Source organism: Neofelis nebulosa, chromosome 17 (genome assembly GCF_028018385.1).
Source record: "Neofelis nebulosa isolate mNeoNeb1 chromosome 17, mNeoNeb1.pri, whole genome shotgun sequence".
Classification (NCBI taxonomy): Eukaryota; Metazoa; Chordata; class Mammalia; order Carnivora; family Felidae; genus Neofelis; species Neofelis nebulosa.
The window spans coordinates 60,484,703-60,504,423 of NC_080798.1; the positions used below are offsets into that span (position 1 = coordinate 60,484,703).

Here is a 19,721-nt window from a genome sequence, read left to right on the forward strand (position 1 = left end):
CACGAGGCTTCAGAGTTATTCAGCCCCGACCAGGGTCCTCGAGACCCGAGACCCGAGGAATAAGGAGAAAGATAAGATCCTGTCTTAAAGAAGAGGCCAGAAGCCGAGCCCCAGGACGGCTCCCGGAGTGCGGCGGGAGCGCCCAGAGGCACGCACTGGGGCACGTCCCGTCCCTGCCCCCAGCCCTGCCCCGGGGGGGCTCACCCGAGCGTAGGTGGGTGATCTGACACCACTGAGGCCGAGGCACCGTCGGACACACTCTCAGGATGACGTCCAGCTCCTGAAGCAGTGACCTACCTTCCACAGAAAGTGATCTGGAAATCAGCCGCAATTTCCCCTTCGATGCCGACAGAACCAGAGCCCGTGGGTGCTGGGTGGTCAGAGCTTCCTACACGTTAACGTGCTCGATGACGACAATCTGCCCAAACTCTCTGGATTCTTGCTGCCACTTTACTAGGTCAGTGTGGACCAGCACGTGGGCCTCTCTTTACCCCCAGAAGAGGGCCCGTGAGGGCAGGCACTGTGGCGGCCACCGCAGCCCCGCGTGCACCCAATTCTGCGGAGTCACGCGCGCCCCCCTGCACAGGCCCGTGGTCTGTGGACGCTGGGTCCCCATAAATCACAGTGCCCCGCGTGGCCATTACAGGGAAGGAAACAGGAGAGTCCGGAACCACAAGATGAATTTCTGGGTGTCACAGCAGACGCTCAGAGGACACGGCAGGTGTGGGGCCACGAGGGGTTTTCTACCCACTCCACGCCCAGCTAGCCAGCAGCTGGTTTGAAGAGGGTGGACGGGAACAAAGACGCCTGCAGCTGCCCACGTGGGGTGTCACAGTGGGGAAGACCGGCACCAGACCTGCAGCTTGGTGCCAGCACGGACCTTGGACAACGTAAACCCGGTCCGAATCCCGGCTCGCCCCCACGACCAGGGGAGTCAGGCTGGGGGGGGCACCGGGTACTGCCTTCCCGCACCCCAGTGCCCTGAGGGCATGCAGAACGGGGCCAATGCAGGGGCCGGGGACACGAGCTCCGCCTGTGTGCCGCTCGGCGACCTTCTCTGAAGGGGCCCCCAGGAGCTGCCCTGCACCAGCCGCTGCGGGATCTCTGATGCCCTCCCCCGTCCGCAGGAGAAACTTTACTTCTGTTCCCTGCGCTGCGGGCCACACCACCACCGAAAGCCGCCAGACGTCATGGCGGGGGGTCCCACATCCTCCCCCGGGGCGGCTACACTTCATCAGACAGGCCCTTAAGATTTGTGCTCCTGGATGCGAGATCCGCCTCAGCAACAGGCAAACCAGCAAGAGCTCCGCCCCGTTGCGCCCTCCACGCGCTGGCACAGCGCTAAGGTCACTCTGCGAACCCCCACGTCGCCATCCGACCCCTGCCCTCAAGTGTGGGTAGGAGAGTGAGGTTCGGAGGGGACGGGGCGGGTCTGTTTCTCCCCATCGCTCACGGTGGATTTAACTTGTGGGGTGATGCTCAGTCTCTCTACCGACGGCTCAAATGAAACCATGCGCACGCGGGGCATTCGGGGACGGGGGCCCAGAGGTTACACTCACCCTTCCCGATCTGGATGAAGCCCAGGAGAACGATGAGGGCCAGCGCCAGGAGCTTGGCGGCAGCGAAGGCGTCCTGGACTCGGGTGGCAGCCTTCACGCTGTAACAGTTCACGGCCGTGAGCAGCACTGTAGAGAGAGGGCAGCAGTGAGAAGGCAGCCGGCGGGTTCCGCTATGCTTGACCTTCTCCAGGCCCAAGGTCAAAGGCAGAGGACTGCACCACTTGACTCTCCACGAAGCTACGGTCCCACAAGCCCCCCGGGACCGTCATCAAGGAGTTTCAACGGATGAATTTCCACCTCCTACGGGGAGGTCACCACAGCCGGTCCCGCCCCTCCCGCACCCCACCTGCTGAGCACCTGGGCGGCCCCGCCTTCGGAGCATAGGTTGCAAACGCACATTTGCACTCGGAGGAGGCTGCGCACTCGCTGTGCACGCCTCTCACGGTTTCAGCACGATTTAGGTGCCCGCACAGCCCACCTCACTTCCTGAAGGCAAGGAACCCTTTCTGCAGAGAGAACCTGCTGGAATCCCACCGAGGAAACGGGTGACATACTAGTAGCACAAAACTATTTCACAAGCCAAGTGCTGGCACCACGGGGCGATTCTGACACGCGAAGTGGGGACTTAAGGTGAGGCCACAGCCCGGGGCGCGGGGGGCCAACACCACTCAGGTGGGTCCAGCTGGTAAAGAACACAATAGGCACTCAGCCCCGCCCCGTCCTACTGCTATTTTCACAGCAAACACTGAAGACAAAAATCACACCTATCACAGACGGCCCCCCCAGCCCCCCAACGTGGAAGGGAGGGGAGATGGGACTGGGCAGGGGGCGCTGCCCAGGCAGGCTGCTAAACCAGGCTTCATAAGCTCGCCTGGACACGCACACCCAAGCCCCGCCGGGGCTCCCCGTGGGACCCCGGACCTGAGCCAAAGTTGGGATATTCGGGTGTGCAGGAGACACGGGCAAGTAAGTGCTCAGGGACCTCATGGCCACTCCATAAACTCACAGCAAAACAAAATTATACTAGAACAAAGGAAAGAAACAAATGCTCAACACCGAGACCTTCCGATTCACTGTTTCTAACTCTCATATGCTCAGGTGGTCTACAATGCAGACAGACGCTCTAAGGGTGAGCTGGTCACGCTCTGGTCCTGACTCTGGGCACAGCACCTTCACGAAGGTGCTAGAAATCGGCTGTGCAGGGACTACTCACACCAGGAAATCCTCGAGAGCACAGGGCTGGAGCTGGGAGGGGCCTCTCCATGAGTCCCCCCCAGGCCCCCTGCCCTCCCGAATCCTCGAGAGAGAGAGAGAGAGAGAGAGAGAGAGAGAGAGAGCGAGCTCGGGGCTGGTCCTTCCACACTGACCAGCAGGGCTGGGGCTGGGAGGGGTCTCTCCATGAACCGCCCCCCCCCCCCCCAGGGCCCCTGCCCTCCCCGCTTCTCTGAGGACTGCAGAAAGGTAAGAAACACTGGCAGGATCTGCTCACGTTTCCTCTCTGCCGGTCACAGCCAACCCAGGGCCGGCAGACCCCAGGTGGCTCCTTTCCCCAGCCAGAGTAATTACATGTAATTTTACAGTTCGGGGAGTAGGACCCAAAGAAATAAATCCACACTAATGAAGTGGATGAGGCAGTTCAGGTAGAGGAAAAACAGCAACTCTGCCCGGCGCGCTCTGGAGAAGATTAAGGCTTCACCGGCCACCTGCTTATCGCTCCAGGAAATCAGGCGACACCTTAATAGCACCCTCCCCCACTCCCATTTTCCTCCGCCGCCCTGAGCTCTGGCTGATGCAATGGCCTAGCAAGATGGTGCCCGGCAGTAAGGGTTCAGGTGCAAACTGTCCCAAGAGCAGTCAGCTGCCCTTCCTAAGCTGCAACAGTCAGAACGTCCCGGCACTGGGTGACAGCACAGAGCGGCGACGTTTGGGCCTGGCCCGGCCCCCGGCCCAGCCCCCTGGGCGGTTCTGCACCTGCAACCTGCAACCTGCAACCTGCAACGGCCAGGTCCGCAGTAAAATGAGCTGCCTCAGGGCGGTGGGGCGCAAGACACAATGTCCACGCCACCGTCCCGAAGTAGGAGCCGCGCCCGGCCAAGACGAGGGACCGAGGTGTGCCCGGGGCCACCAGCACTGGTGACCTTCACTGTGTGGCCCCGGGGAGCGGGCACAGGCTCCGTCCAGGCCCTCAGAGCCAACAGGGCGATGGCTGTGGTGCATTAACCACGTCACACTGCCATTCTCAGCACAGAAGACGAAACAGAGGCTCACAGTGGCCCCCCGTGCCGAGGTGTTAGGGGGCAGACCCCTCTGGGGCCCTTCTGCCACCCCCCAGGAATCGCAGTGAAGGCCAGGGACAGGATGAATTCCCTCTCCCTGCACTGGTACTGATCCAACCTGCCGCGGGGGCTGGGATCCAGGATGGAAGGGCCCTGAAGGTGAGGCCGGGCTCGGGGCTGTTCCTTCCTGCCACCCGGTCCCAGGGAGCCTCTGCACACCGAGAGGGTGGGGCCGCCGGGGGCTTTTCCGGGACGGCCTCACATTTCCTTATGTGGGAGTGTGACCACCTTATAGGGGAAGTGGGGAAGGACTCTGGCGCCTCGGCAGCTAGCATTCCGCCGCTCCCCCCCCAGCGCGCATTCGGCAAGAGGCCGGCCCATTGCATCATTCCTCCATTCATGCCCCGGGAGGGGGAGGGGGAGGGGAGGTGTGGCGTAGCCGAGGCGGGAGCCTGCTTCTTCCGCCAGCCCTGCCCCCCTGAGCCGCGCCAGGCTCTAGAAACCCAGAACGGCACTGCCGGCAGGGCGCCACCGGCTCTGGCGGCACGACTTGCTCCCTGGGGTGTCTCCACACCTCTCCCCGTTTCTCAGGCTCCAGGACGGGGAGCTGGCTTGCCCAGAGACCCCAGCTCACGGGGGCAGGACAGAGGCCGGGGCCCCTCGGTCGGTCGGTCGGGAGTGAGCCCTGCCCGCGCCCAGACCTGGCCCGCTGCTCCAGCTAGAACACCCTGAGCCCCAGGCAAGGAGGGCCGGCGGGCTGCAGGCTGGAGGGGAAGGGAACCGATCACAGAACAAACAGGACCTTGTAACACTTACTTCTTTTAGAAAAGGGATTGAAACATCTGATGAAATTCTAATGTTCACTTACTTTTGGCCAACGAGTAAATAAATGCTTGAACATCCTCCTTAGTGTTCCTTTTTAAAACAGTTTCAAAATGAAATGTAATCTTAAGTAAATACACGAATTCATCAGGGACCCACTGTCCTGTGGCCTTGACAGAAGCAGCCCCGGGGTGGCGTCCAGAGCAGTGTCCGTGCATTTCGGCCACCCTGCCTTTAAGCTCCTACACCCTTGACAAGATGCCTTCAGAAGGGGGGGGGGGATGCTGGGACTCTGGGTGGGAGCCCTGAAGGCTAGCTGTGTTGTCCCCGTCCCCCGTGGACTCGCAGCCCTCCCCGGCCGGGAGAGGACAGGTAACCGCGGGGCACTGCCCAGCGGGCCGGCTGACAGGCGGATGCGCTGTCGGGGAGCTCCCCACGCTGGCACCCCCAGATAAGCACGACGGGGTTGGCACGCGGAGGCAGCTGGGGCCAGGGAGATAAGCCGGCTTTGGGCTGCCTGAGGACAGCCAGGAGCGGGCTGGGCCCGGCCGCCAGGCCGGCATCCACACCGGGAGCTTATCCTTCAGGGGTGTGTCTGTCCCATCCTTGTCCTGCCGTGACCTCGACCACCTCGCGGGCCAGCAGGGGCCCCACTTGCGACCCCACCTCCTGTCCAGATACACCTCGATGGTGGGCAGTGCAGCCCAGTGAAGGGGGACAGCCCCACGGCCTCACAGGACACCTGGTCACAGTCAGAGCCTGCCCCCGGCTCCAAGCCTGACTAGGGGGCTTCCGTTCCCGTCTGCAGACTCCCCCTCCTCGACCCTGAGCACAGGGTGTCCTGGGGGTGCGGCCACCGGTGGTTGTCAGATGTGACTCAGGACACGCTCCCCACTCTGCTTCCCCAGACCTAGTGGGGCCACCTTCACAACAGTACAGGTGGCTGTGAGTGGGGGAGGGGGGAGCACACTCACCACCACCACTCAGGCCACCAGCCTCCTCCTGGCCCTGGCCTCTGCCCCTGGGAGGGGGTTATGTGAGCAGGACCCAGCCTGGCCCCACCTGACTTCTAGAAAACGGCCTGTTAGGTGTTCTGTTGGCTCATTCAGCTGTTCCCCTCGCGCAGAGGGGAGGCTCAAAATGCAAGGGGAGCCTGTTTTCATTTAAAAACAGCAAAAGAAAACACAAAAAAAGCACACCAACTGAAGGCACCATGCTGATGAATTTATCAGGCCCAGTGATCAGGCCTGTACTTCCTCAGGTAACAAAACCAGCAAGGATCTTAATAACAAGAACAGTGTATGAGCACCCACTCTATACTCAGACTCACTCTATCATTCAGTGCCCTCCACGCACAGAAGCTGGCCCATTCCCTCTGCTGACCTGAGGTCAAACACACCAGGGGAAGGTCATAAGCAAGCCCAACAGAACCATCCAGAAGCACAGCATCTGGCTACTGGCCACTACCTGCTGATCAGGAAATCAAGTCCAATGTTCCCCCAGGCGGCCGCAGTGATGGACCCACCTCGTTCCTGGACCAAGGATCTGCAGGGACTGTCCACCCCCCCAGGATGGAAGGACCCAAGGTCAGAGCCCCCAAGCCTAGAACCTCACTGCCTGAGTCCTGCTGAAGAGCCGCTAGTGAGCAAGGCTACCTCACACAGGTGGGGACTCACTGGCAGGAAATGGCCAGATGGCACGGAGACGCAGGCAAATGAGTGCTGTTTGACCAGAGCTTTGCTGGCAGGCGGGAGGCAGGAGAGGAAGTGGCCGTCAGGCTGTGTCAGTTCCAGGAAGCTCGGCCAGCCTGGTCCCCTGGGTGTGCCTGGGGCAGCCCCGGGCCAAGGAGCAGAGCCGGCCTAAGACCCGGGCCCCAGAAAGCGGCCAGGCTGTCCCTTGGAGCACCACCCCCCCCCCCCACCCCGCCCCAGTCAACATCACGGTGTTCGAACCCCAAGCCTCGGCTGCAGGTGGCAGCTCCCGGGGCAGCAGCCGGTGACCGCACACTTGCTTAGGCTCTGCGAGCTCAGGCTGGCGCGGCCAGGCAGCGGGCGGAGCAGTCATCCAGGGGCCTGACTTCCGAAGGGGCGCCCAGCCGCTCGGCGGGTCTCGTTCTGCCTCTGGCGTATTTATGCGAACCCACCCAGCACGCTCAGGGGCCCAGAGCTCAGCAGGTGCTCAGGAGTGTGGGGCTCGCTCAGGTCCAGATGTCCTCGGGCTCACTGCGAGCCTCCCTTCCAACAGGGCCTGGCAGCCGTGATCACCTGCCCCCCCCCTTCCTCCTTTCCTGCCTTAACTTTCTCATCCCTGCCAACGCAGATAGGGTCTCAGGCTCCAGGGAGCCCAGAGGCCCCTGAGGGCCTTGTAAGAGAGCCAGTCGGGGCCCTACTCCAGAGCGTGAGATTCCAGCCAAGAATCTGCATTCCTAACTGTCCTGGTCCAGAGATCCCATTCGGAGAACCCGAGGGCGGCTTCACCTTCTTTGGGCTCCAAGAAAATGAGTACGTGGGACCCAACAACACCCCGGAACCGTCTGAGAGGGCCGACCTCACTCTGGAATGTGCTAGAACACTGAACCAGTTCAGGTGACAGCCTGGCTCCAAGGAGTTGTTGAGATGGGACCCAGGGCTCCCTCGGCTCCCTTGGCAAAGAGGCCACTGCCTGCGGGAGAGGCCAGCGGGGACACCGGCTCTCAAGCACCCCCCCCCCCACCCCCCCCAGGTCTTGCTGATTCACTGCTTTTCTGTGAAAAGAAATGACTGATAGGCTAATATCACATTTTCAAATTCCCCAGAACACTTGGCTTTTCAAGTTCAAACGACCAGCCCTGGAATACATGTTTCCGTATTTTTTTTTTTTTCCATTTTTAACCAGGGCTGGGTGACAGCTGACCCCACGGCCCGGCAGGCTGGGGGTGGGCGTGGGGTGGGGTGGGGGTGTGGGCCAGCCTCAGGAACGGGGCTGACGCGTTTGTTTCCAAACACGCCAGCAAGAGGCAAATTCGGTCTGCTCCGAAATCGGCCAGCGCCCCTGGCAGACAGCGACTTCTCACTTTGGCGGGCTTCTCTGAAGCACGAGTCCTGGAGAATGGGGGAGCTCTGCCTCAGCTCTGAGCGCATCCCCGCCTTCTGACCTGCTGTGTGATCTGGGGCAGGCTACTTGGCGGGTCTGGGCCGCCTTCCTCACGGCAGCCAGGGGCGAATTCACATGCGGGCTCAGCGGTACTCCACCTAGGTCACCACAGGGTGTGCAGGTCTGTGCGGGACAGACCAGGCCGTTGCTCCCAAGACCCAGTGCCTGGCGATCTCCGCGGTGGCCCAGAACCACTGCCCCCCGCTCCTTCAGCACTTTTACTAAAGAAGGAAAAGGAGAGAAAAACCTGCCAGAGGTGTGGCCCCTGAGGGTGAGAGCACGGCTGAGCATCCAACCCGATGCCCTCCCCTGAGAGTTGGGTAAATGGAGCTCAGAGAGGTTGTCTGACTTGCCAAAAGTCACACAGCCATCACCAAGGGAGTGGGGAGAGACGCTCAGGTCTCCCGAGTCCAACTCCCGAGCTCTGGCCCCTGGAGCGGGGGCTTCGATCCCAGCTCCTCGTGAGAAGCACCACCCACCCCCCCCACCTGCTGACTCGGACGTACAGTCAGGCTGACACCCACCGATGGGGGCAAATCCCACAGAGACCCACCCACCACGCGCACACCCGTGATTCAAGTGTCCTCGGCACCGTCTAAAGGGAGGGGCCGGGTGGGTGCAGGACAGTGCCCTGTGCTGGTTTAGACCAGAGTCTGAAGCAGGCCGTCCCCTCAGCGTGGGGCCTTGGACAGGCGTCTGCCGCTCTCTGGACGGTGGGTTTCTCGCGCGGGCCCGGAGGGACTATGCCCAGAAGAGTGCCAGCCAAGAGCATCCTGGGTGGGCATCCCCCCTGCGGGCCCCCCGTTAGGCGACAGGGCCTTTCTGGAGCTATAGTGTCTCCCTCCCACCGGGTAAGGTGGCCCCAGGACAGGGCCCAACCCCGACTCTGCTCCCTGGCCTCCAGCCCTGACACCGCGAACTGCGGTCTTCACGTAGACCGGACGCCGCTGAGGCTCCGCGAGCCCCGCCACCCTGGAGAAGAGCCAAGGCTGACAAGCCCTCCCCCTCCGTGTTCCGGAAGCGGCTCACTGCCAAGAAGCCCCCGCCCCTGGGACTGGAGACCCTCACCCGTGACAGGCCCGACGCGGGCCCTCAAACTGCCTCTGCGCCCCGGCAGCGACGAGCGCAGCCGCCCTACCCCACGGATCTGCCGGAACAAAATGCCCACTAACCAAGCTGTGGTCCGGCCTCCCGGCCTCCCAAGACCCCCGACCCTGGTGCTGCTCAGGGCGAGCCAGTAGCCCGGCCTCTGGGGGGGGGGGGGGGGACACACTCCTCTAGCAGCGCCCCACCCGGCCGCCCTCCCCCCACGCCCACCCCGGACCCTTCCCTTAGCTCCGGGGCGGGGGGGGGGGGGGATGTCTAAGATGATTGTAGGAAGACCCCCCCCAACCACACACACACACCGCGCCCAGGGCCTGCTAACGCGTGAGTGCTGCTGCACGGGTGCCCAGATTACAGGTGGCTCCAGCCACCCCCACCCCGCTCCAACTACAGGACCCACACCTCACAGGGCAGGGCCATAGCTCCTGGTCCCTCCCCCAGCCCGTCCACTGCTGCCCTCCCCAGGCACATCTGCCCTGCCGTCTTTCATTTCTGGACAGTCCCTGTCACCTGCCCCCGCTGTGATGAGATTGTTGACTCACACCCTCCGCAGGATCGGCCTGTGCGCCCCCGCTCTGAGCTCTGAAACACCGGCCCGGAGAGGCTAAGCGCCCAGCCCCGGGTCACACAGCCCCAGGGACTCACAGAACTTGCCTCTGCAGCAGCCCTGGGCCTTCCAGATAACTCAGGCTGGACGTGAATGTGTCTGTGCCAGGTTCGGGCAGCTCACGCAGACCCGGACAAACGTGAGGCCGGCCAGAAGGTCACAGGGGGCTTCAGGCTCATGTTTCTGGGCAGTGGCCTCGGTTCTATACTGGCTACGTTTTGAGGGACTCACGGACAATCACAGACAATCAGCTGGGTCCCAGCAGCACCAGATGTCTGCCAGCAAGCAAGGTCAGGCTGACTCGGGAGCACAGATCAGGTTGCAAACACACGCCAGGAGCAGGAACGGGAAGCTGGTGCCCATTCCTCACCTAGCGGGAGGGGTGGGTGTGACCCAGGTCCACAGGGACAGGTGTGTGTGACTCGGGTGCTGGAGAGCCACCTGGGACAGCCAGCCTCCAAGCAAGAGTCCAGGATTCTGCCGGGAGCCAAGAAGCTGCTGGACTGGGCAGTGGTCTGGGGCGGGGCAGGGCTAGTCCTGTCAGCGGGATGAAGCCTGGGGGTGGGGACAAGCGCGCTCTGGGTGGCACCCTGGGCCAGCAATCCAGATGAGGGCGCGAAGGTCATGCCCCCTGAGGGCGGAGAATCAGGTATATCCCTGGTTCCCAGCACCTGCTATGAGTCACAGAAGGGGCATGGGGACTGGAGGTCAGCGTGGGCAAGGGAAGGGGCGCACGCTGGGGGGCAGCGGTCCACCACCCTGCTCCAGAAGCTACTTTGCGAGGTGAAGACCTGGAGAGAAGAGGACAGGCTCCCTAGGCGGCTCTGCATCCAGGCTCTGGGGCTCGGTCAGGGGGAAAAGCACTTCCCAGCGAGTCGGGGCCCACGTCTCCTCACCCCGGCTGACCGGGCGCCCACAGGCGGCGATCCTGGCATCTGCCGCTCTCGCCAAAGATGTGGCCTGGTGTCCCCACACACGTGATGAGAATAGGCAGTTCAGCACGGACAGTGCCATGGCCCCGGGCTCTCGGCCCACCGCTGCCTCAGTTTCCCTGGCTGTAGAGAGGGGAGGAGAACACTGGTTTCAAAGGCTGGGGCAGGAGCCTGTGAGGAGAGGTGTGAGTTCAAGCACCGCCGGCTTGGAGACGTCAGATCCACCCCCACCACCGTCTGCGGGCAGGGGCGTGAGAGCCCCGTGACTGGGCGCGCTTTGGAGTTAATACGCCCGCTACGCATTTCTGCCCAGAGTCTGCACATTCCACTGGATTATCAAAGGGGGTCCGTGACCCAGGGAAAACAGGGTCAGAAATGCCCACCCAGCGTCTCCCACTTCTCTTGAGGTCACGCGCTTTTGTGAAGTACCCCACAGGCCTCAGCTCCAGTCCTGTGATTCGGCGTGACTGGCTCTGCGGCCGGAGCACGTTCGTGTCTGGCTGGGAAAGGCAGATTTCAGGGCTCATGACTGGGCTGTCATCTGCACTTAGTTCACAGCTTGCGACTCTGGGGACACCAGCTCCTTGGAAACACCCAGAAGCCTTTGCCTCGTGCAGAGAGGGATTTGGCCCTGGCGGCCAGCAGGCGTTCAGACGCCCTGAGGCAGGCGATACAGTGGTCTACACATTGTGCAGTAGGGGTCTCACGCCTCCAGGAGCAGGTCACTGCCCAGAGCTGATGCAGAAGACTGGGGGGGGGGGGGGGGGGGCGCTACGGCCATGGCCTCCCCTCCCCCACTGGCCATCATCCCAATGGACTCACCCTCAAGTCAGCAGGCCAAACCCACAGCCAGCCAAACCCACCCCTTATCTGTGCCCTTCACCTACAGGACAGCCGGTCTCCTGCCCCTGAGGCAGGGAGGGACGATTTGTGTGACAGGCATTTCGCAACTCAGACCCCAGCCCCAGAGGGGACGCTGGTGTTCACCTCTGGCTTTTTCCTGCCTTGTCTCCTTTCTCCCTCCCTCCTTCTTTCTGCCGAACTGGAACAGACCAAGTCCTAATGTAGCTCGAGAGGTGAAAGGTGAACACCAGACAGAGAGCAGCGTTGAGGATAAGTTGCAGCCACCCTGTGAACTGGGGACTCTGTGTGCCGAGCTCATTAAATACCAGGCAGGGCCGTGACCCATTCCCATTTCACAGATGCGGAGTCAGACTGGGACGTCCGAGTGGATCTCTTGAGACAGAACCCAGCTCTGCTCACGTGCAGGGCACAGCCACCCCACGTGTCTCGCACGAGAAGGCAGACCAGAGCGTTTTCCAGACCCCACAAAGGCCACCACCCTGAAGGGGACCACTCCAAGTTCTACAAGTGAGTCTGAGCTGTGGCTCTCCCAGTGGGCCCAGTACCCCCCCGCCACACCCACTGGGAGAGGGGGGTGGGCCCCCAGCAGCCTGCAGCCACTTGCCTGACACCTTTGTGTGCAGAGTAGGGGTGACTACGAGAGGGGTGCCTCTCCCTTGACATAAAGGACCCAAGCAGGCGTCTGGACCTTGGGCCAGCTCTTGCTGCGGCCTCAGTTTAAAAACAACTTTTTTGTTTATTTATTTATTTTGAGAGAGAGAGAGAGCAGAGAAGGGGCAGAGAGAGAGAATCCTAAGCAGGCTCCGCACCATCAGCACGGAGCCCGATGCGGGGCTCAAACCCACAAACGGTGAGATCATGACCTGAGCCTTGACCAACTGAGCCACCCAGGTGCCCTCAACACTGGACCCATTTTGCAGAGAAAGCCCACACAGGGAGGTCAGAAAAACTGCCAACAGCCAAGTGAGGCTGGCGAGAATCTCAGCTCTGGTCTGAGTGACTTCCGCCCAGAAGGCGAACCCAGCAGAATCGAGGTTTCAAGCAGACCTCACCAACTGTCTGTGGAGCGAGAATGTAAACCAAGACTCAGGCCAGATGAAAGGTGAACGCAGCGAGTTTCTCTCACCTTTACCGCCAGAAACCCCAGAGCCACACTATGGAGGGGCCCCATTATCGGTCATCTCGGACAGACTTACAAGAAAAGGGCTTTTATTCCCACGGATATCTAGAGACAGCAGGACCAGTCTACACACCAAAGCCAACCTGTTTCAGAACACCACTGTTTAAGCAGCAGAAAGCAACTTATGGTAGGATATGCCCAGGGCACCAAAAGACCGACCAGCAAAACGGAGAACTTTGTTCTGGCACCCAGGACACGCTGCTAGCAGGAACGGGCCACCAGGCCCTTCCACGGGGTCCCACAGGGATGCGCGAGGGGCGGAAAGCAGTGCGGAGCGCCCTTCTTCTTGAGTAGAAATTCTAGAACCCGGGCCTTTGTGGGATACTTGAAGAACACTCACTTTCCGCGTGCCCCGCTGGACACCCGTAACCTTTCTCCCTGCTCAGTTCAGGGCGGCCTGTGCCAGCGAGCTCTGAGTTCTGTGAGCCTTGGACAAGCCCTTGGCCCTTTCCAGACGGAGTAAGGCTCTAGACTAGTGCTCTGCCTGCGGCGCGTCCCATTCTGTAATGGAAAATCCTCTCTCCGTGGGAGAAAGCCACCCACATCCACCCACAAGGTGCTTCAGAGATAAAGAGCCACAAGGGCTGATCACCACGTGGAAACTGTAGCCCCCGCTCACAACTCACACTGGCATTGCCACAGCGCCACGGGGTGGGGGGGGGGGTGCCGGGCGGCTGGCAAGGCTGTACCCACCACAGTCCCCCTGCAATCCGTCTACTCAAACCCAAGAGCTTAAAAAAGTAAGGGATTTATTTTTAAAGACTAGAGAACAGGCACTTTAAAGATACTATTTACTTCACTACGTTCTAGGCCCAGACGTTAAATCGCCTTGTAATAATATTGCATCATAAAGTCGTCCTGCCTTTAGACGGGCTTTTTCCTACACGGCCCAATGTGTCATCCCATAAAAAGCCTCATCTCAAACCTACCAGAAGCCACGGGTTTTCCTGTGTTCAAGCAGATCGACTATTGCTGTAACTCTCCCTAGATTTAGACCAACGTTTTTCTTAAGCTGAGATTCACATCACTGAGCGAGACCGCCCCAAAAAAGGCAAATAATGCTCCTTCGGCCGGCATGGCTGCTCTGTTCAGGGTCTCGGCAAAGCGTGTGATGTCAGGCAGCCGAGCAGAGCTGCACGTGGGGCTCTGCTTTCTGGACTCCCCACTGTAGGAAACGTGCCTCCCCCTACACTCCAGCGTGGCTCCCGTGGGAAACCCGGTCCACACACGCCAGAATCCCCGTGGCACCAGCAGGCACTGCCGATCAGAAGCCACTCCCAGTAACGGCCCGGTCCCTGAGTCTCCTGGCTGGGACCCCGGCCCTGAATGCCCAGAGCCCTGCTCACCCTGGACCTGTACCCACTATCAACGTTCGGGCAGATCCTCAAATCAGGCGGCAGGCAGTTCTGGAAGGCTGGCTGCTTCCCCCTTGCAGGGCCCCTAAGAGGGGGGCAAGGGGCGGGTGTAAAAAGCACCCCCAGCCGAAAAGGACAGGAAAGTCACATGGCATTTGGTACAAATGATTTCTTTTGAAATCCCACGAGAAGACTTTTGGAAAGCACTCATGGGTGAAGAACGAACCAGGACTGTGCCCACCAACATACCAAGACCGTGCCCAACATTAGGAATATGACCAGGGGCTGTTTCTCTGCACAGCTTGGGACCCCCGAAACCCACCCTCCACCCCCAACACACACAAATCTAATTTGCTGCCAACTCCCCCACATTTACTGCTTACTTTGACACTGCTGCCCAAACCAGCAACTCAGAATTCTGTCCCCACCGGTTTTGTATGAGCCAGCCTCTGCTGACTCCTGATAAGCCGCTTTGGAGAGCAGAAATGAATGATTTTTTTTTTTTCTTTAACTACAATTTTTGTGATAAGCGGTCAGCACTGAGAACCTCAAACGGTAAATATGTTTTCAGACACTACCCGGAGCGGACGCTATCCAGAGGCAGGGACGTGTGCTCCAGCCTCTGAATGAAGCTGCTGAGGAAGGGGAACGTCCCGGGGACCCTGAGGGCGGGGACCCTGCTGACTCACCGTTCATTTCCCAAGGCACGCGAATGAATGAGACCCACGTGGGTTCTGGGAGCGGCGGCCTCAGCCGCGCGGCGCGGGGCACACCCGCCCCCGCCGCCGCCACCCCGAGGTCGGTACTTACGCACGCAGAGGCAGGCCACGAGCTTGGCGGCGTCCTCGGGCACCGGGCAGGTGGGGAAGAGCGGCTTGAGCAGGTAGGTGGCGAAGACGAGGGCTACGATGTACTGCGAGGAGGGCCGGATGATGAGCAGCTCGATCCAGAGCTTCAGGAAGGCGGGCAGCGAGCCGTAGACCTCCAGCATGTACGCGTAGTCGCCCCCCGACTTGGTGATGGTGGTCCCCAGCTCCGCATAGCAGAGCGCGCCCACGATGGAGAAGACCCCGCACACGGCCCACACCACCAGCGCCAGCCCGGGCGAGCCCGCCTCCTTGAGCACGCCGGTGGGCGTCACGAAGATGCCCGAGCCGATGATCGTGCCCACGATGATGGCCACGCCGTTGAGCAGCGTGATGCTGCGCTGCAGGGTCACGCCCTCGGCGCCCTCGGCGCCCTCGGCGCCCTCCCCGCGCCGCGCCGCCAGCATCCGCTCCCGCGCCTGCCGCTCCTCCTCCTCGGCCGCCGCGGGGGCCGCGGACGCGCGCCGCTTCGGGCCGGTGCCTGCCATGCCGCCGGCCGGGCCACGAGGCGCGCGCGCCGCCGCCGCCGCCGCCGCCGCCGCCGCCGCCACGCGAGGACCCTCTCCCGGCGCTGCGTCAGGCCCGGCGCTCCGCCCCTTTATACGCGGTAGCCGCCCCGCCCCCAGGCCCCGCCCCCGCCGCGCGGCCTATCCGCCTCGCCCGCCGGCGTCAAGCGGCCCCGCCCACGCGGCGCCGCGAGCGGGCTGCACCTGCGAGGACCTTGAGCCGGACGGACGGAGGGCCCGGCGCCCCCGACCCGGGCTCGGGGCTGCGTGACGGCGGCTCAGACGAGGCCCGCCCGCCTGCCCCGCCGGAGGGCGCTCCGGCCTGGTGGGGCGCGGTGGGCCGAGGTGATGGGGCCCCCCCGCGCCCACCGCCGCAGCCTGCTCCTCCCGCGGGCCTGCGGGGTTTGAGGGTGTCCGGAACCTGCCCTCCTGCGGGAAACCGACTGGTGGTCCAGATGGGGACCTGGGAGTGGGGGGGCTGAGTCACGGGGCGAGTGAGCGGAGCTCGGAGAAGAGGGAGCCGCCGGGGCACCGGAGAGGCCCACTCGGTTAAGGGCGGACTCGTAAGATCTCCGCTCAGGTCGTGATCTCACAGTTCGTGGGTTCAAGGTCTGCGGCGGGCTCTGCGCTGGCAGCACGGAACCTGCTTGGGATTCCGTCTCTTCCTCTTTCTCTGCCCCTCCCTCCCTCTCTCTCAAAATAAGTAAATAAACATTAAAAAAATAAAAAGGAGGGGACCAAGGCCACATTCTGGATCCCTTCCTGGGCTAACAATTAACCATCTTAAGGGGGATCTCCCCGACAAAGAACAGAGTCCAGGACCGCGCAGCTCTGAGAAGCCGTGACTCGGGCTTTGGGAAACCACGAGTCTGCACAGGCCCACTTACTTTGACCAGATGGGGCATCTCTGGAAGGAGCAAAATCCCAAATCCCAAATCCCGCGGGAATTCGAGGCAGGCGCGCGTGAAGAGCCTGTAGTCTGTAGGTCCCGAAGAACCCAAGAATGGCTGCAAGGTAGCTAGTGGTCAGGAGCGGGGAGGATGACAAGTCACACCAGGCCTGGAAGCAGGAAAGGATCGAAAACGCGTGCTGATTCAACTGACATGCGCGCCTGCCAGCATCCCATCTTGGGGGAGTTTAGCCAAGGGGCGTGGCTCTGGACCACCCTCACCCAGACCCCCTCCGCCCCCCCCACGGCAGCTGTACACGTGCAATGCCAGAACCGAATGAAATCCTGGCCTCCTAAAGATCACACAGCACAAATATTAACTGGCAAGACGTTGTCCAAACTGGTGGCTTAGGGGAAAAACAGTCTCTCCGCTCTTGCTCTTCCCGCTGTCCTTCCTGAGCAGGAGACCCGACTACTGATGGCTGAGCAAACTTACTGAGCCCATGTGAGGCGCCAGGCGCTGTGCTGAGGCTTCCGTGGACACATTCTGATTGAGAGCCATTTTGTAGCTGACAGACAGGCTGGACCGGGTTATGTAACTTACCTGACCAGTAAGTGGGCCGGGACCTACCCTTCTGACCACCCCTGAACGTCCGTGGACTTCTAGTCCTTCCTCCACCCTTCTTCCTGTGCTTTATTCACCTCTAGACTGATGTTAAATTTCTGTTTCTGTCACTCATAGCTGATAAAACTCGGCCACCTCGAGATGCATTTCGGTTTCTCAAGGAAGGCGATCACTTAGCAAAGATCTAAGGCAAGGTCCCAGGCACCTCGTCTGCATTCCCGCAGCAGACACCTGCAGGGTGCTGCCCTGGGCTCCAGGCACATGACCGGGAGGACCTCCCTCCTCCAACAAGACAGAGGCGATCGATAATCACACACAGAACTGTAAAGCTGCAGCCCTGATAAGCCGACGGCACTACTAGGACCTGGAGAGCTGGTCAGGAGGAACCAGACTGGTCCGATTCAGCTTTCCCGGGAAAAGAATTAACGAGAGAGGCAGAGGGACCCACGTGTGCCCGTGGGTGTGCACACGCGCTTGGGTGCGGGGCTCCTGAGAGGATGTGGGAGACCTTCATAACCTGGAAGGGTTACAACGCCCCCAGGGGCGCGTTCAAGCTCCCCCAGGATCCCAAGGTCCTGCTGTTATGTGACACTGTCTGTTGGTTTTCATGTAACGTCCTAGACTCCCTCCTGCAATCATGCTTTGGAATGTACATATCTCAGAGTTCTCTGATACAAGTTGAATGAAATCTTAAAACACCTTACTTGAAACCTGACTCTAAAATCTTAGCAAAGAGTGCCATCTGCTGGTGGCATCATTAAGGTGCTATTTGCCCCTACAGATTCAAAGGAACTGCTGCCCCAACAAAGGTCTTTTCAGTGGCAGCCAGCGCTAGCTTCTAATTTGTTAAAAGCTGTGTCGTTTATCCTCGTGAGGGCTGGTGGGGAGAATATCTTGAACATTCTACGGAGGAAAGTTCAGGAATTTCTGTCAAAAGCCTTAAAGCCGTGCGCCCTCTACTCAGTAATCCCCTTCTGGGAATTTCTCTAAGGAAATAAGGAATGTGCTGTATTTCTGGCTACACGGTTGTTTATTATAGCTTTAAAACATAATGGCAAATATCGGAACTAAGCCAAACACCCAACAGACTTGCTTTGGTAGATATTGCCGTACCCACATGTGGATGCAGTGTAACTATTAAACATCAGGATGTGAAAGAATCTTTTCCTGGAACAATCTGTTCCTGACTTATTGAAGAGGACATTGCGATATAATATCCCAAAGCCCCATCTGACGGGTGCTCTGGTTAAACTGGGGCCCCGCTTCCATATTTTTGAGACCTGGGAGACCTGCCATCTTGGAGGAACATCGGTTCCTGTTTCTAGGGTGTGGGGTGTAACTGGGCGTCTAGGCCACTGCCTCGTGTGGGAAGGAACGTTTCCCAGGGCCTCTTGGAACAGGGAGGATCGTCCTTGGAGAAGCGGAACCGCCTTGGAGGAAAACGTCCTTGGTGCTTCATCAGGGCGGAGCTGTGTCCCCTGTGGGGCTTGTAAAGGATGACCCCTTTCAGGTGGCTCCTCTCCCCTGTTCCGAGCCTCCTGGGAGGAGAGATCCTGTCCCAGGCCCCCGGCTGCGGGAAGATAGGCCGGGCGCTGGGCCAAGGGAGCAGTCGCTCTGCACTCTGCGAACTCTTCCTGCTTGCTTTCCGAACTCTCTCCTGTTCCCTGCAAAGCTGCCCTGGCGTTCGGGTTCCTGGTTGCAAAATGTGGGCTTTGGGGGCGGGGGAAAGGGCGAAGGGAGTCAGAAGGCACAAACTCTGTCGTAAGTGCTGGCAATGACGTGGACAGCAAGGGGCTGGAGTTAGTCAGTGTGGTGTATTTGAAAGTCGCTAAGAACGCAGATTTTTTTTTTTATTAAAAATTTTTTTTTAATGTTTATTTATTTTTGAGAGAGAGAGAGACAGAGTGTGAGCTGGGGAGGGGCAGAGAGACAGGGGGACACAGAATCTGAAGCAGGCTCCGTCCAGGCTCTGAGCCGTCAGCACAGAGCCCGACGTGGGGCTCGAGCTCACAAACCGTGAGATCGTGACTTGAGCTGAAGTCGGAAGCTCGACTGACTGAGCCATCCAGGCACCCCATAGGAAAGAAAGCAGATCTTAAAAGTTCTCATCAGAAGAAAAAGATAAAAATCTTTCATGTCAGGCGCGCATGTCAGAGATGTAATAAATATTATATATATACATATATGTACAATATGTACATATATACATATACATATATACATATACACATACATATGTATACATACATATATACATATACATATATACATATACAATGTACATATACATATACAATATGTATATGTATATGTTTATGTATAGGAAAGAAAGCAGATCTTAAAAGTTCTCATCAGAAGAAAAAGATAAAAATCTTTCATGTCAGGCGCGCATGTCAGAAATGTAATAAATATTATGTATATATACATATATGTACAATATGCACATATACACATACATATGTATGCATACATATATACATATACAATATACATATACATATACGATATGTATATGTATATGTTTATGTATAGGAAAGAAAGCAGATCTTAAAAGTTCTCATCAGAGGGGCGCCTGGGTGGCTCAGTCGGTTAAGCGTCCGACTTCAGCTCAGGTCACGATCTCGCGGTCCGTGAGTTCGAGCCCCGCGTCGGGCTCTGGGCTGACGGCTCGGAGCCTGGAGCCTGCTTCCGATTCTGTGTCTCCCTCTCTCTCTGCCCCTCCCCCGTTCATGCTCTGTCTCTCTCTGTCTCAAAAATAAATAAAATTTAAAAAAAACGTTAAAAAAAAAGTTCTCATCAGAAGAAAAAGATAAAAATCTTTCATGTCAGGCGCGCATGTCAGAAATGTAACAAATATTATGTATATATACATATATGTACAATACGTACATATATACATATACAATATACACATACATATACAATATGTACAATATAATATGCAGTAAGTATTAAAACTAACTAATAAAAGTAACCAGTATGGAAATGTTGGGGTTTGGAGCTG

At 59.3% G+C, this 19,721-nt stretch overlaps 1 protein-coding gene across 1 annotated transcript in view; it reads right to left on the reverse strand.

The window, feature by feature from the left end:
* The window catches only part of SLC7A5 (solute carrier family 7 member 5), a 32,746-nt gene extending 17,515 nt beyond the window's left edge, over positions 1-15,231 (reverse strand). Inside the window, exons 1-2 of the mRNA XM_058706450.1 lie at positions 14,642-15,231; positions 1,560-1,685 (exon numbers count right to left, since the gene is read on the reverse strand). Coding sequence (XP_058562433.1) covers positions 1,560-1,685; positions 14,642-15,185 — 670 coding nt within the window. The 5' untranslated portion in view covers positions 15,186-15,231. The remainder of the gene's footprint in view (positions 1-1,559; positions 1,686-14,641) is intronic.
* Positions 15,232-19,721: the final 4,490 nt, after the last annotated feature.